This window comes from Glossina fuscipes, unplaced genomic scaffold (assembly GCF_014805625.2).
Source record: "Glossina fuscipes isolate IAEA_lab_2018 unplaced genomic scaffold, Yale_Gfus_2 28, whole genome shotgun sequence".
NCBI classification, from domain to species: domain Eukaryota; kingdom Metazoa; phylum Arthropoda; class Insecta; order Diptera; family Glossinidae; genus Glossina; species Glossina fuscipes.
The window spans coordinates 2,486,328-2,511,847 of record NW_023998423.1 but is presented as its reverse complement, the minus strand read 5'-3'; the positions used below and the strand labels follow the sequence as shown (position 1 = coordinate 2,511,847).

The 25,520-nt window shown below is 35.7% G+C and overlaps 1 protein-coding gene across 7 annotated transcripts; it reads right to left on the bottom strand.

Annotated features, from left to right (window-relative positions):
• Positions 1–362: 362 nt before the first annotated feature.
• Positions 363–24,029, bottom strand: LOC119636832 (protein suppressor 2 of zeste). 7 transcript variants are annotated; one of them, XM_038032510.1, is made up of 9 exons: positions 23,758–24,029; positions 23,383–23,483; positions 20,484–21,261; positions 8,023–8,545; positions 7,803–7,899; positions 7,541–7,729; positions 7,177–7,420; positions 2,536–6,529; positions 363–485 (listed from the first exon to the last, which is right to left on the bottom strand). In XM_038032510.1, exons 4-8 carry the CDS (start codon positions 8,315–8,317, stop codon positions 2,552–2,554), a joined length of 4,803 nt encoding a protein of 1,600 aa, XP_037888438.1. In that variant the 5' UTR covers positions 8,318–8,545; positions 20,484–21,261; positions 23,383–23,483; positions 23,758–24,029; the 3' UTR covers positions 363–485; positions 2,536–2,551. The 7 variants fall into 7 exon arrangements, with proteins under 7 accessions (XP_037888438.1, XP_037888442.1, XP_037888441.1 ...); XM_038032514.1 differs by having other exon boundaries at positions 20,680–21,261; XM_038032513.1 differs by having other exon boundaries at positions 20,484–20,830.
• Between the last annotated feature and the right edge of the window lie 1,491 nt (positions 24,030–25,520).

The window sequence follows — 25,520 nt, the reverse complement described above, 5'->3', positions numbered from 1 at the left end:
TATAGAGAGATTCGAACAAACGTTTCACACAATAAACTGGTTCCGCACGTTCCACAATTAGTTTTCATTGACTCAGTCACTTAGTGCCGTCGTCGCAAACAACCAACATTCATTGGCCCTCATTCATAATGTGCGCTTGTGTATGCGTGCATCCATGCGTGTTTATTTATGTTTATATTTATGATTATTTAGAGTTTTTATATATGCGTTTTATTTAGATCATTAGCATCATCGCCGCAATCATTATCATCAGGTTTGACAACTTTGTTTCTGCTTACGTCTCTACACATACCGGCATATAGTTAGGCCATTTGCTTGTTTATTTGTTTGTACATAAATCTTTTCATTTTTTTATTTTTTTATTTTTTTTTTGCTTTTCTTGCCTATTTTAAAATACATGTACCATAAATGATGTCACAGCAAACGCATTATATATTGTAGTTACACTGGGTTAAAATGTTGAAGCATTTTTCTATAATGAAAAGCTAATGCAAAAAGACAGATCATTTTTTTTATATATAAATCATTCACAATTTTCTAATCAAGCAAATACTCTTGTAAATTGAGGGGCAAAAATATGCAAACAGAAGAAATACCAATGACATGATACCTTGGTTATAACTAAGTAACAAAAAAAAGCAGTTTTATTCTAGTAATTCCTGGTATCAAGATCTGAAGGGGCGGCATGCCATTGCATTATATGTATGTACACTTCTAAATACATGCCTATCTTCGAAAGAGAAGCACGGTAAGCTACTACATGTAAGCAAAACCGAAATAGCGGACGGGAGGAAATTGTGTTCCATTACAAGCTGCAAATATGCCAGATTCCCAATATCTAGGAATCGATGAGTAACGGATCGCTGCAATGTGTAAAAGTTTCCATTGTAGCATGAAAAGTCTAGACATAACGCGACACTGTAATTTACTATACGCAAGCAAAAGAAACCAGAGCTTATGAGACTAATTTTTATCTGTTCATGAACCTATTAAGTTGTGTGAAAAAAAGTCTCTAGGTAAGAAAGAGCGCTGTAAGTCGTCATTTTACCACGTAAAATTTAAGTGCAACTCCATCCCAAAAACTATCTTGCTGTACATAAGCGAAATATGTCTTTCCTAAAGCTTATGTCGTTTCTAATGCTCAAAGTTGACGGAAAAGCGGAACTTTCAAGTACTTATAATTCTTTAGTCTGCCTTGAAAAGTCTCGGTTACACAGCTCTTTGCGTTGGAAAGAAAAGCATTGTAATTTATAATAAATAAATAAAAGAAGAAAAGCCTTTCGGAACTAGTTCGCCCTCTATTTGCTTAACTAGTTATCCTGAAATAAATATCTCTTCGTAAGACAGAAAGCGGAATATTGAAACATGTGCAAGTCTTCACTATACCCAATATGTGCACTTGTGCAACAAACATTTGCGTAGATGTATCCAGAAATACTAAAGTAGACCCCTGTTTTGTTAAGCTTGTCTGTCCGTCTTGAATCCTTGTGTTCAATCCACGGATGGCAGCTTGCTAGATATTTTTATGAAAGCTGGTACAAAGACATGTCTTGGCCCAAGAACGAAAGCTTGTGAAACCGATTCATAGCGGATCATTTCTTCGAACCCTTCGCACATACTATCTTATGTTAAAAGGGGCTACATGAGTAACTATATCAAGCATAAAGGTTCAGGGCATTTAATGGAGGGCCGCGACCAACTACAATGTTTTTATTTGTGTTATCTTGAAATCTTCAGATACCACCGGAAAGGTGGAAAGGATATCATTGTAACTTATTGTAAGTATTCAGGGTTTAATTCTACTTTACCTACTAATTTTAAATAATCTATCGTCTTAAAGCAGATTTCTGATGTCCGAAACTCAGAGAGAGCGGCACCTTAAGGGATATGGAACTTTTTATTTGATCCTGGCAGATCTAGATTACAAATGCGATCCAGAAAGAGAAGCACTGCAAAGACAAAACAGCCGGTAGCACTGTAGGACTTATCGCTTTGCTCATTCCTCTTCAAAAAAAAGGCTTCTCTTAGGTCAAATTCTCAATGTTCAAGATTGGAACGTGAGCGCTAAAAAGTCTAAATGTGTCCATATCCCAGAAAGTAGGTAGGAGAGAAAGCATTTTCGGAGGTCGTTTCTCAAAATCGTTTATTCACTTCTATTAAAAATTCCCTTTTCGAAAAGAAATCCAGACAACAGTTTGAAAAAACCCACTTAAGAAGAGAAAATCAGTGAGTGTAAGTTATGGTGCATAACTAAAAGCAATACGTTTTTTTTTTAATTTAGCCTCTACCACGAGTACCTAACATAGCACAAAAGTCTGTTTTTAACAAACGCTGTCATGTAATTTGCATAAAACGCTTAAAGCCCAAAGTCATTAATTTGCATAAGCAGGGAGAACATGTTAAGGGTAGAGCTCCTTTCATTTCGTCTCAAGTAATTTTAAAGCATTTATATGCATATGTATGCAAAAACAACCCCGCCCCTTATTTTACTGCTATTAAAAATCAATCAAATTTTTAATACCCGTGTGTACTTACCTTCAATAGATGACTTTTAAAATTTAGCACTAGCTGTGGTGTTGGTGGTGGTGGTTGTTGTAGCTAAGGAGTTCTCTATCGCTGACGAGCAAGTTTCGTCTTTGTTGGCGAAAGCTAGTGAAGTGATGGTGGTGGTGGTGGTTGGTAATTCGGTTTTAATTTCCGTTTGTTCCGCTATGGATTCGCTATGTTGGTCGTCAGGAATTTCTTGTTTTATTTCTACCACTCCCAAGATATCGCTAACAACTGTCGTAGACAGTTGGGCACTTTTATGCGTCGCAGTTAACGATTCTTTTTTATCTACCATTACATTGTTGGTTTTAGTTGGTTGATCAATTGCTTTTAAAGATGAAGTTGTGGTAACCTGAACTGGCTCTTCGTTATGGTATGTTCCGCTAGTAGTGGTAATAGTAGTATTAATAGCATTAATAAGTGTAGCCTTAGCTGAAGCCTCAGCCGCAGCAGCACGAATATTTAATGTCGCTGCCACTTCATCTATACTTGCGTGTTTTTTCGTAGATGTTGTTACGGATCGTGAAGGTGACATGGAACTGTTGATCGTCGTTGTTGTATTAGTGCTTTGTGGCGTCACCGTCGAGCTTAAAGGTATTCGAGGAGGAGTTGAAGGCTCAGTTTTCGGCTTTATTGATAGGTTGTTATCATTAGCATTTAGTGTTAGCGATTTTGGTATGGCGACCAAGGGCACCATTATCGGCTGTTGATTGCGAAATGCTAAAGCTGACGGATTAGGTATATTGCGTACTGAGGCATTCTGTTGTCGCACCAGAGCTGTTTGTCCCAGTTTAGTTTTTCCATAAATAGAGGATGTCACCGAGCCGGGGATTGCAATTTTTTCCCGCGTCGTAGCAGACTCTGATAACATATGCAGATTAAGTAAATCATCTTGATTCGGTGTCGAGCTTTTTACTGATTTACTATAAGCCTTGGAAGTTGTGCTGACGCTATTACATGATTCACTGTTGTTAGCGTTGGATCCCATATTTTGTTTGATTTTATTTAAAGCCATTTCCAAGCTGCCGCCAGCAGCAGCACTTATTGTGGCTAATTGCCGTTTCATGACTGACGTACCATTCGTACCTGTTGGTACTTTCTTTGACGCCGATAAGTCCAAAATGTCTGAGGCCGAGTCGCGTGAAGGCAAGCGAAATTCTCTTAAGCTGCACTTGGGTTTTTCAGAGCCATTAACTCCCGAATTGGATGCAGCGATAATAGCGTTGATAGTAACCGTAGAGCTTTCAGTCCTTTTATTACCCGTTATAGGAGGAGTTTTACTTTGGTTTGGTATAGCTAAACTATTACGAAAATTCATTATCGCCGGATTATTGACGCTGGTTATCGGCAACTTTGAGGGATTTAAGGAGATTATCGTGCTTAAAGGCGGAGATTTTACAGCAGTGGGCACTACCTTGAGACCAGTTAAAGACGGTTTTTTGGTTACCCTGGCTAGCGATAACGGAGGACCCATTACTGTATTCGATTTGGTAGGAGAGTTAAGTAAAGCGATTGGTTTAGTAATTTCATTGGCTGATGAAAAACGCACTATTTCTATACTCGGTTTTGTCGCTTGAGTGGCTATTGGATTTGCTTGCGTCGTCAGTGTTGTCACACTGCCACTGGGCACTTTTGCGTTGCTGAGAACCGCTTTGCTGCTGCTTACACTGTAAGATTTTGGCACAGAACAAGTCTGATTGTAGGCCGATGACAATGGCGAATACAATGGTATGTCTGACGATTTTAAATGAAAATTTCCAGAGAGTACCGCTTTACTAATTTTTGCGCCACCGTAACATTTCATTTTGTTAGAATGGTCTAACTTTAATTGTTTACTAGCGGCACAACTCCCTAGCAGTCCGCCTCCTATTTTAGATGAACTGCTTTCATCTAAAGAAGCAGAACGTTTCAAAAGATTTCCTAACTGCTTGTTAGCCTCACTGGCTATGGAAGCGGGCGTGTTTAAATATTTATTTGAATTACTGTTAATCGGTCTCGGTGGATTAGGTATAGCAAAGTAGGGAGTTTTTGTAGCCAACGTTGCCAAGCTACTGCTGACATTAGATTTTAACGGCGCAGTAGTTGATTTGACAAATTGTTGCATGGGTTTAAATTTTTCTTTTTCCGGTAATTTCAAATTGATTTTAGAAGCGACAATGGTGTTGCTATTAGCATTCGCCGTAGAAAAGGTGGTAAAAGTTAAGGGGGTCGTTTTAAATAAACTCGGTGGCAACGGTGGGGAGGCTGGCAATTTTGAACCTTTCATACAGGCTAAGGTTTTGGTAATGGCTACAGTTGACGTCTTACTAGCTTCCTTAGTTATTACTATGGGTGCTGGAATACAAGTTTTCGTATCCTGTAATCTTTTAGATGAGCTGGTGGTGCAACTTGTTATTGTTTCCGTTGCTGCAGTTAAGGCAGACATCGTAGATCGCTGGAGTTCTTGCGTTAATTCTTTTTTGCTTTTATCATCGCTACTTGAAGAAATATCGAGAGGCATTTGTTTAAGATTTGTTGATAATTTTTCTAACTCTGGTCCAAGTAGAATTGCTGCGGGCCTCTTGTGATCTTGCTTGTGACTCTTGTGAGGCGGTGTCAACTTCACTTTCATTTTAAGACTTTCTTCAGCCGAATGCGATGAGATTTCCGCATGAAGTTTCTTGCGTTTACTACCACCCGATTCCCTTGATTCCTTGGAATGCTTTTTCTTACGTTTCTTATGCGATGACGACGACGATGACGTGGAATGATCGGCAACTGAGCCATGATTTATATTACCATTCGAAGACGAAGTGGTCGACGAACAGGAAGACATGGGCGACGCATTCGGGGTATATTTGTCATGACTTTCGCTGGCTTCCGCGTTCGTTTGCACTTCGATTGGCTTTAAACCGATATTCTTAGCATAGGTTTTTAGATCGATTTTCTCTTTCAATGGTTTGCTTTCATCTAGGGAAAGTTTACGTTGTTTGGCACGATGCTCCATTAGATTATCTAAGCGTATATCGGCTGATTTGGGCTTTTCAATTAATTTACTCTTTAAACTGTTCAGTTCAATCTTAAGTTTGGGAACGTTCTTCGGCTTCGATTTCGCAGACTCTTCTTTTCTGCTTTCTTTTGCAATCTCTTTAGCAGAATTATGAGATGATTTTCTGCTGGCATTTTTCAATTGCGATAATGTTTGATTATCCAATTCTTCTTCAAAATCGTATGCGGACTTGGTAACCTGCGACTGTGGTATGCTAACCACAATCTCACATTTCGTTTTACCTACTGTATCTGTTGTGTCTTTTGCACATGCAGCAGACGTAAGCTTGTCTTTGGATTTTGCAATATGATTATTGTGATTGCTATTGTTATTGTTGTTGCTATTGTTATTATTATTATTATTATTATTATTGCTGCTGTTGTTATTGTTGTTACTATTGTTCTTAATATCGCTGCTACTGATGTTATTATTAGTGTTGCTTTTATTGTTGTTATTTATATTTACAGAAGAGGTTATGGAATAATTGCTATAGCGAATATCATTGCTTCGCAAACTTTTGAAATCGTTTGTCAGTGAAGTAAAATTGAAATCATCGTTAGCTGAACGCTTCGAATTGTGTTTCTTTGTCTCGGACGACTTGCGAGCTATGGTAACCTTAACCTTAACAGGAGCTTTCAATTCTTGCGAACTCGTTTCCTTGGTCTTTGAGGTTTTGCTTTTAGGTTTAGTATTAGAGGTATTTGATACAGACGCCGATGTCAACTGCGTAGGAGGGGGTGCAGCAAGCAATTGCGGTTGTTCGTCATGATTGGTTACAGTTTTATTCAAATCATTACGTTTAGCTGCTAGAGGTTGGACTGGGGGAGGCATAGAAGAAGTTTTCTCAACAATGTCGCTAGCTTTTGTGCCCTCCGATGGTGTGATGGATTCCTTTGAAGGCAACAAACCTTCACTGTAGATTAAGATTCTATAAGTAAACTTCATAGGAGCGTGCTAAGGGTCGATAAAAAATAGAGAAAAATTATGGAAGAAAAGAAATGTTAGGCAAGAAAAATTTCCAAGGTTTTTATATAAACATCACATAGGAAAACCGTTTGTCACGTATCGAAAATTCTGTAAAGTGCAACCATGTTCTTCATCAGCATGAATAACGGAATTCTTTTTATTTAGTTTCTTTGAAAGTTCTTTAAAATTGCCTTCAAATGCTCGCTAAATGACGTTCGGCATTATTATAAATCAATTTACGGATCGGGGCAAAAGTTATGTTGGTTCGTTCATGCGCAACGGTACTGACGGGCTACAAGGCTTCATCTGCGGACGACCATTTGATATCAAAACGCGGGTTTATACGTATAACCTTAGCACATTTTTTCTCTCTGGGTTCTTGATTTCAAGGTACTCCTTACTGTAATGTGGTTGTCTAGTTGTACGATTAGACAAATCGGACGAAGATTTTCAGAAGCAGAGCATTTACAGCGAACAAGCATTTACAAATACATGTATCGTGTATGATATGTAATAGGCGTTAGAATGTTCGATACGATATAGGAGAAGCCTGCGCTTCAAATTCCAATCAAATTTGGATATAACTTTTTTTTAAGTCTCCCTCTAGTAAATAGCTTGGAACCACTTCGACTTACCCTCTTCCATTCGTAGCAGTATGCTACATCCATCAGTGTAAAGTCATTGGGTAAAATTTCATACTCATACATGATGTCTAAGCCCACTGATCGATTGCTTGCGTTTATGTCGTATTTGGAGTAAAGAAAACGTTTCAGATGATGAATTTTGAAAGTGGCCGGGCATTGCAGATAACGTGTGGGTGGTAAGGAATTCTCATCAGCAATCTGTTTAGCAAAATATGGGTGATACTCTAAACATAGACTAAAGAGAAGAACAAATTTGCAACAGATGTTATTTCATCATTTTATTAAAGATAGTTTACAGCGAATAAAATTTATGTAGAGAAACGCTTTTGGTTGAGAAGAAGCATAAAATTTCTACCTGATGGGCTCAGTAGGTGCAAAAAAGTTCTCCAATTCGGCCGGACAGTTGACTGCAACAGCCGTTGCTGATGTTGTATTTTCATTATTTAGCTGAGAATTATTAATGAATTTATTAACTCGTTCCCATTCATTGTGATAGAGACCAGGTACTAATTTATAAATAATTGAACGCATGATATCATCAGATCTGCATAGAAAATAAGGATTGACTTAATACACAAGATTTAAAATAAAAATTATTATTTTGAAGGAAAACCTACTTTAAATTCACTAGCGTTACGGGTTTTCTATTATTCAATTCACATTGGGGACAAAAAGATTCGCTCAGCAAATATTTAACTATACAACTGCGACAATCTAAAAGCAAACAAAATAAACATTTCACCCTTTAGCCATAGCGTATGCCAGCCTACTGTGTTTCGCACTTGGAAATCTTAATATTTGTCTGTCTATTTTCTTTTTTCTCTTTTTGTTACTTACATGCATGCATACAATTATCTATAGCTGTTGGATTAATCATGTAACCCTGACACAGGTAACAGGTGAATAGCTCATTAAATGCATTCACTTTGGGCTTTTGCCAATTTGTTGCTGATATGGCTGCTGCCCTCGTCGCTGCCGCTGCCGCTGCCACTTCCCCTGCCCCTGCCACTGTTGAGGCTACTACTGTTGCTGGCGGCGTTGTCGTATTTGGTGCTTTAGCCTTATTTGTTAGGCTACTATTTATGGTTGTGGTTGTTGTTGTTGCTGCAGTAGTTTCCGTTATAAGTTGCATACTGTGTATTTTTACTTGGCCGTGTTGTTGTTATGTTTAATTTAAACGTATATTAAATACACATAAAAGTGTATGAATGTACGAAAGTAGATAAGTATAAGATATAGAAAGCCGAAGCCTCTAAAACATTGCACATAAGTCACGTTTTTTTTTTTTTTTTTAAAGCGTTTGCACGAAGTCTTTTGAAGTTCGTTCATATACATATAGTGATAATCTGTGGATATATATCTGCAAGTAAAATACGAAAGAAATGAGAACATGAACAAGAGAAGATAAAGAGCCGACGGCAATTAGAAAAGATTTCAAAAACACGGTAGCACAGTAGCCAGCGAAACAGTGATGAGGAAGATACAGATATTACAATGTATGTGTATGCATCTGTGCGCTTATACGCAAACATATATATCCACACTCACGCTACTTATATTTTAGATGTATGTAGCAAAGTATGGCTTAATAAACTCCTTAGGGTTTACATTTAGCGAAATTCAAAACTACTTCGAAGTTTCAAAACCACAGAAGAAGAAAAAAGTTAAATATAAGAAATTCATTGAAAAACCTTTACTTTTAACAAAGCACGAGTATCTTCGTCTTTGCAAGACATATCAAAGCCGAAAAGTTTTTCATTAGTTTAGACTTTTACATCTATGCAACGTCGTGGTTAAGCTTATATAGCTCGTGATGCTAACGGTATAGTTCGAAAAATGCATCAACTTTTTTGGATTTCCAAATGAGCCCGTAACTAATGCGGTATCGTATAATTGTTTGATTCCTCCAAGTCAAAATACCTTTTTCAAACCTTACACTACAGTATAGGCTATCTCGTTAAAGGGTTAGGACAAATAGCTTTTTTTTTATACCCATCACCGAAAATGTAGGGCATATTCATCAGTGATCTCTCAGTGATCAGCATCGAACTATGAACCGATTTAAGCATGTCCGTCTGTCCATATGGTTGCCATACACGTTCTCCTGGTCGCAGAGGCTTGGAAATTCTTGTACACAATTTATTGTTGAAAATGGGAGAAATCGATCAAAGGATACAAACACGGTACAATATAATCTAAGATGAACTCAGTTTCCAAAACTAAAAAACTCTAGTTTTTTACTCATGTCTGATAAACCGCAACAGATGCACCGAATACCATAATGTCGGACAATCACGATGTCAAAATTTAGGGATAGAAAGTGTCACTATCAGAACATTTAAATGTTATCGGTTCAGAATACCGTCTTATTGAAATCCGAACATAGGAAAGAAACTATCAAAATATTGCGACTAAGGAAAATGAAAACACTGCCATAACCAAACGTGACAATATTAAGCATTCGCGATATCGGGCGATTAGGATATGTCCACAGCGATATATCGCAAATGGGGGAAAGTCGTAGATGTAGGTGATAATGACGGATTATCGCGGTATAGGAAGATCGTGAGACCTTCAAATTATGTAATGTCGAAATGTCGCCCTATGGAAATATCGTTTTATTGCGACACAATAAAGCCGAAAAGTCAGAACATTCAAAAGGGAGCAACATGGCCATAACAGGGTTAACAAACAGAACTTCGAATCAAACTAACAATCGTATATAAAATAAAAAACTGATAATAAAAAAAAATTTTTTTAATCAATAAACGATTTTTTTTAAAAATCTACTTTAGCTATTACAAAATAAAAAACCAATAACAATTTTTTATCAAAACATCCGGTATAAACTCATGTACTCCGATCAACTCAAATACGCATTCCAGATTTTTCCTCTGCATAAATCGTGAATAATATCTCATGGGAAAAATAAATAAAGCAAACACAACATTTTTCTAAAATTAAAGTGCAAAACATGGTTTCAGACGAAAAGAGATCAAATGAAGTGAAAATTGGCAAACAACAAAGTGATTTTACTTTCCACTAAATGCATTTTGTATTTCACATAGGACTGATTTAATAAATCAGTCTTCAATATAAATTTAGAACCTTTACACTGCTTGTCTTCAACTAAAACTCTGTTATGTAAACTTGCAGGTTATTTCTGGCGCCGCTCTTCTTAAGTCCGATTAAGGTCTATCTTGTCACTTAACACTCAACACTGATTACGGAAAGTAGCGCCGTTCAGTTTATTATATTCAGGAGAAAGCATTTGAGGTTAGGTTTAGGTTAGTTTAGGTTAGGTTTAAGGCTTTCTTCATTGTAAGGGGATCATTTAATCGATCTCGACGACTGTTCTAGAAACACATCGAATTAGGCATTTCAATGAACTTTAGAGAACAGGTGTGATTTTTTGTGCCTACGAACTGAAAAAGACTTCGGGCAAAGTTTAAAAATTTTCATATACTTTTCGTATTAACACTAGATTTACGTTACGGACGCTTTGTTTTATTGAAACGCAAAAATAAAGATATGAAGCTGATATTTGGCATACACCTTGATCTTTTACGAATATGTTCTCGAACAACCTCGAAAAGTAATGACAAGTGCTTCACATTTTTCTGCAACTTTCGACCCAAACTTTTGAGTGTAAAATTGTATACAAATGCTAAACAGCGATAATACTTAATTGCTAACTGTGGACGTATTACTAAGCCAATCGGGTCCGTTTCTGTATTAAGTATAGTGGTGGTTGGTTGGCGAATACTTGGATACCGGTTACGTAAAAATATATTCGCGGGATGGAATGTTATCTTTATATTTATTTTTGCGACCTCCGCGATTCACAAACGTTATCCCTTAAATTGACAGGTTCACTAAAAAGACGTATACATCTAGAAATAGTAACAAAGATTGTTCGGTGCATTAGATCCTTAAAAATCAGTATGTGACGTCTGAAGGTATCTTCTATCTCCTTAAGCACGATTTTTGAGATTGAAATCAGAAGTCCACCGCATTGACGAGTGCCGTAAATCTAGTGTTTATAGAAGAGCTATAATTGATATCACTAGGTTCATATACCTTTCGTTTACTTCTGAAATTGAACACAAAAATGACTTGACTGACAGCTCTTGATCACTTACGCAGAAAATATATACAGAAATATGAATGATTGGCGTATATTTGCTCGATATGCTATTTAAGATTAGATCTCTTGTTGACTGCATCCACTAATTTATGCAATTAAGAGTTTCTCTTACACATTTTTAAATAAAATTCCAATTTTTTTTATTGAGCGCATGCAAAATGCACAAAACGAAAAAAAACTATTCAGTTTATATGACTTTGTTTTTGCAAAATTTTCGTGAGACAAATTAATGGCAAGAGGAACCACTAAACGATTTATGTGTTGAAACTTTTTGCGGAAGAAGAAGATCATAAAGTATCTAAAGTATTATTATTGCTAGAGAAAGAACAGCCTGTACATATATATAATTTCTTCATATGATTTTCAATAAAAGTTGAAATGAAGACAAATTTTTTCTTTCTGTTTTTGCTTTCGTTCTCATAAATAGTTAATGGGAAGCAATTACTATTATAAACGGAATCGAATGCCTTGTGAAAATGTCTTCTGAGAATTACTCAATAATTTTCCCATCTTCTTATATCCAATTATTGTTTAATTTGATATAAATTGAATACATGTGATGTCGAAAATTGTTGCTGTGGGTTTCATCACTAATGCAAATAGTGCTGTTGTCAGAAGGGTAGGGAGAATAAAATTTTGTAACTAATTCATATAACTATGTATTGTGATTAAAAGAACTCAGGAGGGTTGATAACATATCAATGAAAACATAAAAAGGAAGCCCAAGTAACGGGGCTATAGCGGGTCACGGCTCACCAATAGGCACCCTATACCACCGCATGGTTACTTATGTAACGATTTTTAGAAGTAAGCCATTATATGAAACGGAGTCGATGATGTCTTTCTACTCGAACCGTTTGCAGTAGCGTCATCAAAATATCTTAAAAATTGTGGTCTATAGGCTGAAGAAAAGAAGACGCGACGGACAAACCGTTCTCAATAGCGTTCGTTCTTAAGTGTAAATTTTTTCAAAACATCTTAGCTATAGGGACGTGCACCTCGAACTCAAAAAATTACGGAAGAATAGACGGACAAACAAACTAAGATATAATAAATGGTGCCTCGATCTCAAGTCTTTCTAAACGTTCCATACATCCGCATAACCTCAATATACTCTTGTATGACAAGTGGTGTAAGATACAATTATGGCTAATTATTAATACTTTAGATAACTTGATAAGCCAACGTTTTATTCACACAATGTAACTTGCGATAAATGGTCTCCTGAGACTGCTTCTTCACATGCTTCTACAGTTATCTATACACATACACAAATAAACAAACAAACAAACAACCAGCAAACAACAAAGCGCTCTATACAATTGAAGTCAAGTCTTAAGCCTCTGCAATCATTTGGAATATAATCTTGTAGTGAAAATAGCACAAAATTTTCCCCAAATTCATAGTGTAGTCTTCTTCATGTCGCCTAATGTAAGAAGGCCCGGTCAATAGAGCAATCGCGTCCTTGGTCGATCCCAAAATTTCAGAGTTAATCCGGATTGTTTTCTGCTTGATCGCGGTAAATAGATAAATTATGTTGACTTACAAGTCATCGTAAGATTTGTTTATCCCTTGCGTTTTTCGTCACGCCTGCTGATTAACAATATCAAGGATTCTTTATTTCATTAGAAAAGAAAAGTGTTGACAGCCCGACTAATAGCTGGAAAGGATCGTTTGCGCTTTTTATGGCAGCCAGGAAAATGTTGAAATCTGACCAACTTGTCTAAGACCAAAAAACTTTACAGGTTAACTACCGAAAACTGGCCATGCATACCCAGGAAAAAATATTTTATTCATTTTGGGCTACAATTATATAGTCGCCATGAATCACTTCTTGTTGATTCTTCTTTTTTAATACGTCAAATATATACAGGTTTTTATGGAAAGGTCGTATTAAAGGATCGAATTGATTTTGTCTTTTCACCTCTAAAATAAAGTGCTTGATTTACCAAAGTTCAAAGTCGGCTAAAATTTCTGACAAACCGAAACTGGGAAGGGAAAGCGTAATAAGCACTGCAATGGACTGCTTACAGAAACGTACTTGAAATATACATAGCTTAGCTTAGATATTGATATTTGTACGGTTGTTTAAGTTATAATAAGCTGCTTAAAAATATTTGCTCAGTGTATATCAAGTGTACATAAGAAAATTGAAGTCATTAGCACTAATCCGGAAAAAAATGCAACTGGAGCTACGAAAATGATTAAGTTGACGTGACTTGGGGTGAAAATGCAGCAAACTGTCGAAGAGTTTGAAAGTGGTTTGTAAGATTTTGTGCAAAAAATGTTTCTCTTGAAAACAATGCATTCGTCTCGTGTAACAGCAAATCAACATGTGATGCTCAGCTTAGGCTGAGAACATCTTCCGACTGCGGCATATTGTCTAAAGCTGTCTTCTTTTAATTAACATAAGTCTAGGTCGACGCAATCAGCGAATCAGCAAATCATTAGTTTTCCATAGTTGAAGAGACACTAGAAAGTTTCTACAGGAACGGCATCCGCTAGTCGGTAAGAGGCAAAAGACCGTAGATATTGACGCTGCTTATTTCGACTACTAAACCTTGTATACAAGTATATTTCAAATAAGACTGATTTCCATCAAAATACGCCCAGTTTCGTGTGCCACACCCAATAGTAATATTATTACAGTGATTCAATTGTTTCTTTCAAGGTGTAACGAGTGTTCCTTGAAGATATTGGGAATAGAATAATTCCTTAAAGAAGCGTTCGCTATACAGACTGTCTATTGAGACAAACCGTGATCAGAAAGAATAAGATTGGACCGTAAGGTAATTATGATAAGATCGCCCAGTAACTGAAGTGTTTCTTACGAAAATAAAGCCCATCTTGTGAGAGACGAGGAATTCGGTCATTTCTTTACATGACATCAAGTGCAATTTATAAAAACCGCGCAGGACAGAATCTGGAGACTAAGCTAAGTATTATGAGGTCACTCGTCGACGGTATGTATTTTTTTTTAAGCGGATTTAATAACCTTTCATTAAGCAACGTCTTGTTAAAAAGGCAAGATTTTTATGGTCGTTTACAAATTATGAATGGTTAGAATTAATACGAAGAGAGGTGTCAGGCTCCAGAAATTAAAAAAAAAATGCTACATTTTCATAGTTTAGGTAAATAAATATCTTGAATGGAATATTTTAAGAAGTAAGACAAATGAATATGAATTAAAGAAAGTTTTCTTCATCAGTATTGAGCACTTTTTTTGGCAAGATATCATCATCCCCTGTGAGCTTATTCTGCATTACCTTCAGATGATATCAGTGTTATTTTCGACTGCATGCTTTTCGTTAAAAGATCTTTCTAAAATTCCTTATGAGTGGCCGAAGGGGCAAAGCGACCAACAACTCAATGCTCGCGGGTGCAAATCTCAAACACATAGCCTTCAATACATGCGAGTATATGATCTAAGCTATCCGGTGGGCTTTAAGACCATACTTTATAAACTTATTTACAATGTATACAGACAACGTCTATAAACGTTGCGGTCCTTTCATTGGAAGGATCTTCATTTAGGAAATGTGACTCTAACTGTTCGGGTAAGCCTAAGCCTTTCTTTATGCTGTGTAGAGTAAATTTTATAGAACGAGTATAAAAAGTTCCATAAAGTTGGCTTTTAAGAGTTTTTATTACATTTCATGTGTTACAAGGGTTTCGCCCATTTCTCCAACCGTGCTGCAGGGACTCCTTGCTACAGAAGTGCCGTGTTATAGCGATATGCACCCAATTCGCGAATCGTGTTACAGTGAATCCACGGTACAGAAGCGCCGTATTATATAGGGGTTACCTCCACTTGCTTCCTATGCTCGAAACTTGTTCTAATAACTGGTCTATATCGTCTTAAAAACATGAATATTCGCTTTTACTACAAGATTACCAAAGACGTCAAAATATAATCGGGTTTTGGTGGGCGTTGTTGCCATTCCGATTTTCCTTTTATGCATCTTGCATTTGAAATTCTATTAATAATGTTTAACGAATCTCTTACTTTATAAACAAACAGAGAAATTTAGCAGAGACATCTCTCTCAAGCGTAAGCTTTGCAAGTATATGATTGTTAACGATAAGAAAACCAGATGAGTAGACATAATTTAGAATCTCATTTCAAATGAAACAATAAGAGCCATACTCTGTGGGTGAATGGTGGGTGGTGGGTGTTGAAATTCATGTCTGCTTATGCACATAAATCCTTTCAGTTTGTGGAGTGTATTAGCAAAAAAAGTTGTGTATTTTTATTTTATTACATCTTGAGCTTTTTTGCTAAAATTTCAATTAAATTAGAAATTAATTGAGAAATTCCTTTGGCTTTTTAAGAGTTTTTTATTGAATTAAAAATTTGAAAACATTTCTTTCCAACATAAATTAATCAAATCATCCAAAGTCATTTTTAGCCGCGGACATCTTTACAATCATTTTCTCGCCCAAAACGTAAACAAAAGTAAAATGAAAAATTACAATTTTATAGCTGACCTTTTGGCTTTTTTTAGTGCACATTTACCAAAAGATGTAGAAAAGAAAGATAATCAGAGGAGCAAAATAGAAAAATCACTTGAAAAGCTTCGTAGCTGTCTTCAAAAACAATTAAACTTCAGCAAGAAGGAAAAACGACAACGTCGCCATGAATTTATGTCAAAAGTCATCATTAAACCATTAGCAACACTTTTTAAAAAAGTCCTAAGAAAAAAAATACACCTTTAATACCAGTCAACTGGGCAAAAAAAACCAAAACAGAATTAACTAACTAAGTAGACAGCCGCGCGGACCGCTGACGGCAGTTATAACAAGAGCATCATCAGTTAGTTAGTCGAGGAAATGCAGTAATAAAAACAACAGATGAACTTAAGTTGCGAAAATTACAAATTATTAAGAAGAGTTTTTATTCCGCAACAAACATTCTATTGTGTCTTGTTTCTTAATATTCAAAAAAATAATAATTAAAGTCACTGAGGTTCGTTCTCACGTTCGCACTCTATTTCGCTCAGTCGGTGGTAAGCGGAAAGGCTTGCAAATTACACGTATATTAATTTCATGAATTAATCACTTTTCTCTTTTCGAGAAACAACAATTCCATTGTTTGGAGAAAAAGACCCTTTCACTACAATACGATTTTGATTTTATGAAAACTCATACCCCAAATATGCACATTCGCAGTGTACTTTACTTTACTATTGTAGTTCAACTTTGGCAAAAGTAACGAGGACGGCTTCGTTTCGTAAAATCTCCGGTCACATTTATGCATACTGAAGAAGAAAAAAAAGAAATCATGAAATGTATGAAAACCCTTTTGTCTTCTATTCTCATTCGCAATTTCTTTCTTTCTCTTTCTCTTTCTCTCTCTCTCTCTCTCTCTCTCTCTCTCTCTCTGTCTCACTAATTTGCTCACTCTCTCGCTGATTTTTGCCTTTGATTAATGAGAGAGTAAGTTAAGGCAGAGTATATGAAGCAAAAAAAAAGGTATTAAGGCAAAACGTGATTTGAAAATTATATCACACACCAACACACGGTGTAGAGAAAAGGTTTATGTGCATGTACAGAGAATAGTTAAACGCGTTGTACTTCTTCATTCTTGCTTCATGTGTAGAGTTTTCGTTAGATTTGTTTCGGTTATTTGGCTCTGAGAAGTAGTTGCGCCATATTATGTCCCGAGTTAGATAGATAGCTGTATAGTGAGTACGTATATGTGTTCATGCATGCAAGTAGATGTATGCGATGTAAAAGAAATAGGCAAACAAAGCACTTCAATTCAAGTATGACGATGATATGGTGACCTACAATAGGTATTAAAGAACATTTTCGCGTTATTTTTGAAGTGTTATGGACTTAAGCAAATATTATACTTTCAAAGTTTTGCTTACGACCAAAACATTTTGTAGCTTTCGCTCTTAAATTTATTTGCCCATTATTTGCCAAATATACAGGTAAGTATAATTGAGTTTCTTCCCTCTCCAAGACAATCACCTTTAAAAAGTGACAGATGATTATCTTACGTCCACATTTGCAGGGTATTTAAATTTTTAATATAAATCAGTGTAGTGAAGCTCTTCTAGCTGTTGAAGGTTGCTAAAATTGGCGAAAAATGCTCGTAATTGAGTAGGGCACGCCCTCGCATTAAGCCCTTGACAAATTTTGGTATACATGAGTGACGAACAGTCAGTTACTTTCGGTGCAGAGCTCTTCTTCTTGGTTGTTCACATTCAACCCTATCCAGCAAAATGAGTTTAATTTTCTTTTTACACGGTCTTATTCGTTTTAACACGGTTAAAGAAGCTTTCGGGTTGAAGTTCCAAAGGCATATATTTAGGTCGCCTTGTCTTAACAAAGTCAAAGAAATGATTTTACGTTTTTACGCACGACATGTAAAGCAAAACTTCTCCGCCATTGTGCCCCGAAAGGTATCACAATGAACTAAGGCTTTTGGGGGAGGCGTTTCCTTTAAGATATGGCATATTTTAATTTTCATTCAAGTAATGTATCTTGTTTTGCTCACGTTTTTTATAATATCACGCACCTATATTACGCACATCTCTTATTTTCGTTCAAATTTTATAACCCATTTTTCAATGTTTTCCAAACATCTTAGGATGAAAACGAATCAGTAAACATAGTTCACTTTTTAGTAAAAGCTAACTTCATGCCGGTGAACGGTCTCTGTAGTAGGTCGAGCAAGCACATGACTTTTTAGAAATCTACGATATATCTACAATACTAGTACAATAATAGTACTGCCTTATTCAGGCATTTAATGTTGGAGAAGACTTATAAAGCTATTACTGACAGGCTTAAAATATACTTTTTATTCTGTACGGTGCATCCAAACAGCAGACAAAACAGCTAAAAATACTATAGTGTACCCTATACAGTCCTACAGTTATTCATATAGGACTTTTCAAAAAACTCAGACTCTTAGAATCATTTTCAATAGCGTTTGTCCTTGAGCCGAAAATGTTCATCAGAAGGTTGAACATAAGATAACAAGGCAAACAAAGAGACAGGCAAGTTTTGACCAATACAGTAAGTGACACCGAATCGATCGCTGTGCATTTCATACACGTCCACATATTTAATACCTTTGTACCACAAGTGATGTAAGGTATAGAAATTATTTTTTTATTAGCACTATATACTGTGTCCACTGAAAGCAATATTTTATAAGAACTGAACAAGCTACTCACAAGTATATACACAAAAGAATACGTTCAATGGAAATGGCGGAAGTTTTAGATTCGTGGGAGACATGTTGCCTTCGCATCAAACTAATATAAGAACAGAGAAATTACATCTCATTGCTGTTGCGTCTAGAGTTAATGCAGTCCCCGGTCTAAAGGAAGTGCAGAAGCGCTATCTGCTTTTACTTACGTTCCCCTTTAAGAGCACCGCATCATTTTGGCGAAAAGTCCTTAAAAATGAAAACATTACTAAAACGGTTACCCATTGCACTGCTTGTAAGCAATATTTAAGAATTAAACGTACCCTTTATCTAACTGTTCTTTTTATTAAAACAAAAACTTTTCGCAAGTAGTATTTTAATGCGCTACACCGCAAAAACAACAAAATTTGGACTTCAAGGCATATTGTTATGCCTTTTCAAGAAAGTTAAGGATGATGTATCATATTTCACAAGTCTGCGGTTTTCGTATATTCTTTCTTTTCCCCAAGTATTGTCCTGCGAATTAATCATAAATTTTTTGAAAAAAGCTACAAAAAATATTGGCTTTGTTAAGCGAAACCAGAAATTTTCCACTTTGGCTAAGCGCCAATGTGCGGTAATTTCACTCAAAAAAAAAAAATAATAATAATAATAAGGAAAAAAATGTTCATATGAAGCTTAGTACACTCTGATGAGTTGAATGTTTTCACACTACCGCTGCAATGTGTAGCATGTAAAAATATTGTATTCCTAGTTTTTTTTATTAGCAATATACTAACGTCAAATTGATTACTACAAACGGATAGACACAAACACCTAACGGATCCATTTTGCCGTGAGGGTACCCTTCATCATCCTCAGAGATAAAGTAAACGATAAACTTTTTTCTAGCCAAAGTCATTATAAAAACAAGTGATCCGATCCGCACCATCAATAACAAAACACGTACGTATTTCTCCCAAAATGTCTTGTACATGCTTAGGCTAGCCCTCCTATGGGCGTAATGGCCGGATCTGTGGTGTAGAGCAGTTTACCAACATTTAACGGGAGTTCGGAGCAAATGGTGGCTTCTGACTTAGTTTTGGTGCAAAGTTACGAATGTATACAACACTCAAAAGAACTTGCGATAGACCCCCTTTTTATTATACTAAGCAATGCAAAATATCTGCCCATGTCGCCCATTCAAGCTAACTGAGAACTTCAATAGCGGAATACTCTACTCATTTATCAATAAGAGTAAATTAAATACGCAGCAAATATGGCGTCCATGATGTTTTTTTAAATGACTTTTATTTTAAGCTCTTGCTATGTTCTTCGCCGGATTTGCATGAGTCTTTTAAGAGACGGAGTACTTTGTTACCATCGTAGTTAGGATAATTATGATAGGATACTGTTGCCGTATATAGATAAACGATAACGAATGGAAATATTAATTGGTAATCAAGCTGTCGTATTTTTTTACTGATTAGAGGCGCATTTACATGTGTTGCCACTTCTTGCACACCTTTCACGTGTTTTATCGAATTTATTCTTGAGAATGGTACGCAATCTGAAAGAGTATGCAATTTCCACCACAACGACAATAATAATAATGATAAAATAAATAACTAACATTAACAGAGAACGTAGTGATATGACTGTCCTTCGTAGGTCTCGTACATTTCAGTTCGGATTGCAAGTAAGAGAACGGATCGTAATGGCGATCTATTATACATCGCTTCCCCCTCTCTATTATAATCATAATTTGTCCTCCACTTCAATTATTGTGACTTTCCTATGCTACAAGAAATTTCGAACCTAAACCAATGAAGAGATCGTATCGCCCTAAAAGCGTAGCGAACTTATTACACATTTTTTTTCTACGGGCAACACCGCACACACATAGCAAGCAATTGCTATAAATTCCGATTTATTAAAACGTCAATTAAATGCTGGATGAGAGATACAATTATTTTGTTTTTTTTGTATTTTTCATTTCTCCACAACATCTAAATAGTACTAATAAACAGCCATGTACGAAGTATAATCGTCATTAAAACGAGCACATATACGTATACGTATACGGCAAGCAAACGTATAAATATGAAAACCGTTCAATGCCGTATTTGTTTGATATGGTAATTTGTTGTCATTGTTGTTGTTACTATTGCGGCTGCTAATGACGAGTGGACGATGTATTTACCATATGTAGCATGCGGAAAATTATACCGTGATTATGCCGTTGTTGTTGAGTTCGACGATAGCTTGATATGGTTTACACGCACTTTTAGCAATACCATTACACGTTCATACTTGCGCACACACACAATTTATCCACCGGCTTTTTCAATCAACTTGTGCAGTAAATAAAAATAACAACAACAGTGAACAAACATTCAGATGTTAACCGCGATTCTTTCTTCTCAGTCAAAACAGTGGCAAAATAAATTCACTTTGTATTGAACCGACTTGACTATAAGACCAACCGACCGACCGACCGACCGACCGACCGACCATCATCACAAGTGTATTTTTGTTTTGTTTTGTTTTGTTTTGTTTTCAACTTCTACTTCTTTTCCTTTACCTTACCTTCCTTACCCGCACGAAACAAATTGTGTTTTGTTATTCGACAAAATATGCGAATTCGCTTCTTTTTTTTTTTTTTCAATATAAACGAGCGTAAGTAAAGGAAAAGAAACGCGAGGAAATATCTTCTCTAACGTAATTTGGTCAAAAAACTAACTTTTAATATTCAAAGAAACAAGATGTGTATGTATCTACGTACCTAATGGAGAGCAAAACTCTTCGAATAAAAAGACAAACTAGACTCTCATACAGCAAAAAAAAATAAAAATAAAAAACAAAAAAAAACAAAAAGAAAACAAAAAACAAGAAAAAGAAAGCAAAACACAATTTCTGTGTTATTAATCTTCTGCACAACAAAACACCAAGAGGGTGGTTAATAATCACAAACACTCTGACGCAGCCATACATTTGCATTGTAAATTTCACATACATATACGCACTATAAGAGAAATACACATAATAAGACTATAATAACAAAAACTGTTACACATTAAATATTTTCACGCACTGATAACACGAAATGCGCTCACTCAACGTGATTCGTTTGCTCCGTCAATGTTGAATGTCCGCCACACAGCAGCCACCAAAAATCGACTGAAACGGACAAAGCTTTAAGATTGCCAAAAAGCAATTTATGGCCTATACACACAACCGTACCATGTATGTAATGTACATACAAATAACAGACGGGAGGGACAGACAGACAAATAATTGCAACCTTTTTCATTTATACTAATACATCTATCTATCTAGCTTACACTGGCCATGTAAACTCACATATATCAAAGTATACGTTTACAGATGTATAGATATATATATGGATAAGTGTTTGTGTGCGTAATAACATTTAACCAACAACAGTTTCTGTATCTAGCGTAAATTTCTGTATCTATTCCATATGATATGAAAATGTACAGAAAATAAAAAAGGCGCGCGATTTTTCTTTAAATGAGAAAAACACGAGAAAACGAAGAGCTATAAAGAGTGAAAGAGAATAAAAATTCACACGAGAGTAAAAATCTCTACATGAAAATTAACGCTATGCTAAAAGGTTCGACGCACGATGTATTAAATTTGGAGAAAATTCAGAGTTGCCATAACCTATGATGCAAAATGAACCTACCCCCGCCCACTTTTATAACATCGGTTGCCACATTACAGTCGGACTCGAAAGCAAGTTAAACAAAAACGTATGCAAAATATTAAATTATGTTTTACCAGGAATAGAAAAGAGGCTACAAACTATTTTATTTATCTCTTTGTAAATTTGTGAATTTGCTCCACTTTAATATTTGTTTGGGCGCAGCCGCAACATATTTGTTGCTTTGTATTGCATTTGAGATATCAGTGAAACAAATTCTAAGCACTAACATCTAAGTCCATCACACCTTTTAATTTAGATCCTTTTGTCTACTCGGCCACTCAGGGGTATATATATGCATATATATGGGGCTTAAAAAAAAATTTAGAAAAAATGTATATATTTACATATAGCGAGACAAATGATAGCAAACATGATACAGTTGCGTCCAAGCATGTATCAAAGTAACGTGTACTCAGCAATATTTGGAATGATATTGAATAGGAAGATCTCGCAAATACAACGGAAATATTACTAAATCAGCAAGAATTACGTCATTCAATGAAACTCACTGGTGATTCAGGTGAAAATCCTTAAAAGACGTGATGTGCATGGAAAGAAAAACTCCTTCTCATTAGAAGACAAATATGCGAGGAAATTGAAGATTCACTTAAGGTGGATCCTAAGGAATTAAGGTTAAGTTAAAGCTAGGAAGAGAATTAGGTTCATTTTTCGACACGGTCAGAATTTACCTGGAAGGAAAAGGTGCGGGCACCCTGTTTTTGCCAAAAAGATTCTGTTCACCTTGAATTAAATCGAAATGAATTAAAATACTTGTAAAGTGTAATTATATGAAACCTTAACCATTACATCTTAATTAGATTATATGGCGATTGGCAACTCTGATTAGATATGTAAAGCCAAAAAATTGTAAATTCCAATACGAAAGAGAGTTTTGTAAGCTAACCAAATAAAACGAAAAAAGAAAAACAACAAATGTCACGTGTCCATCTTAAAAAAAAAAAAAAATAAAATAAAATTATAAGAGATTTACATAACACTCACTTATCCCTCTTTTCCATCAACTCAAACCAAACCACTATTCGCTCTCACTCTCTCCCTCTATTTGAAATCTTCATAATTGCTTTATTGTATATGAAACAGTGCTTTGACACAATCACCACCCTGCTTGGATCCCCACCAAACAATTGCTATAAGCAGCATGATTGCAATGATTACTTCTGATGAACGAATCAAAGAACGAACGAACGAGCGCACGAACATGCGAACGCGAAATCCGACTCTCCAAAAACAATAAAGTGAAATTTTTCTCCCATTGCCTTGCTTTTCAAATAACGGACAACGATTGCAGTGAAAATTGTAAGGAAAAAAAAAAAAAAGATAAATAAATAAATAAATAAAAATAAATTATACCGACAAGCAAACAATAATAAACTTAACAAATTTTTAAATACAGTCATAAAATTATAGACAATAAAAATTATTTTTTTTTTCAAATCGATAAATGAAATTTAATAAAAATTTTATAAAAAATCTTTCGTTGATAATTTATATATCAATTATTTTGAATTATATTAATGTAGATTTACTAACCGGCTTTTATTTATTCAGCGAGCGTACAAAGATTTCAAAATTTTTATTGATTTTTAACAAATTTTCACTTAATGTTTACACAAACACAGCAAAAGATATTTATTCTTCTTACTGCACATATTGCACTTTTCTATTTTTGAAGGGAATGTTTGTAGTTGCTGTAGTTGTTAGTTTTACGTACACTCACACTCCGTCTGCGTTGTAAGTACGAACAAGTACGCAAAAAAAAACAAAAACAAAATATAAGCAAAGAAACAAAAATCGATTCGTGTATTACCGCAAAATGCGAAACGGAAAACTTAGATTTATCAGCAGTGATAATGCACGGAAATATCCGCAACGTAATGTCACGCAAACAAACGCTGAAAACACACTAAAAGCACGCTAATAAGACTAAAAAGCACTGCGCTGACGTTAAACTGATTTTTACACTGCTTCCTCTTCTTCGATGTATTAGACTCTTGTCGTTTGCTTGTATTATGCGAAACGTTACTCTTTCTTGTTCATTTGCTCGGCTCGTTTAATTATAAAGCACGATTCTCTCCCTCTCACTCACTCATTCCTACGTTGCGTGCTGTTATATTTCTATGTGGCCGCCTAACGGGTGCAATGGCAACTGCATTAAAATGTTAAATTCACAGAGAATATGACACATAGAGTAAACACAAGCACACACTCGCGTACAAGGCTTGCCTGGCTTCCCGCCATAACTCACACATTTAAGCCTAACCCTCAATTTTTATTGCGCACATATGATTGGCTGGCCATACTTTTTACAAGACTTCGTTTATAAACGATTGTTTACGAACGTAAACGAAGCTCTTCATTTTGTTGTTGCCCGTTAGCAAATACATAATCATTAGGGTGTTGTCTTGCTTCGTTTTAACGCGAAACAAACGATTTGTTTCTATATAAACAAACACACGCACGCATTATCGTTATTTAAATTGAGACAAGAGAGAGTTGTAGTGTTGCTAACCCATGTTGAACATGAAATCTTTAAAACCATCCCATAAGTGCATTTAATAGGTAGGTTATCAGCCCCACCACACACTAAATAAAGTAAGTATAGAGAGCAGTTGTATATACGATTAATATTATCTCTCTGCATAATATTTGTCTCTTTGCCTCCTTCAATTTTAAAGAACTCCATATAGCTCCCATGACACCATGTTGTCATATTGTGCTGTTGTGCTGTTATGCTGTTACTTACACATCAGTTTGTAGTACGTACACTTTTCATGAAGTACTTTAAACGACAACGATAATGACGACGCGAAGAATTTGCATTTCGTACAACGTAAATGGCATGTAAGTGAGTTTGCGTTCATGTTTGTTTGCGTCCATTTACGTGTATATCTCTGGTGGCTGGTATTGGCCTTGGCGTTAATTAAAAATATCAATTTTAATGCTACTGCGTTTGTTGTTGTTGTTGTTTTTAGTTTTTTTATTTTTATTTACTTTGTCTTTTTCAATTTTTTCCACTTTACTCTTAGCTGGCTGGCCGGCTAACTGGCACGCTCGTGCCAACGCACGTTAAACATGCCGTACATGTTATAACCACCGTTGATTAATCAACAAGCAAACAAACTAACATGCATATGTAATCATATGGAAAGCAGATATACATACACACACGCTCATTCATATTAACGGACGAATATATACAAATTAATGTTTCAGTGTATGATTGGATTAATAAGACGCAGACGAAGTGTAAGTGGATTAATGCCTGTACACAGATCGTAGTTTACGTTCAAATA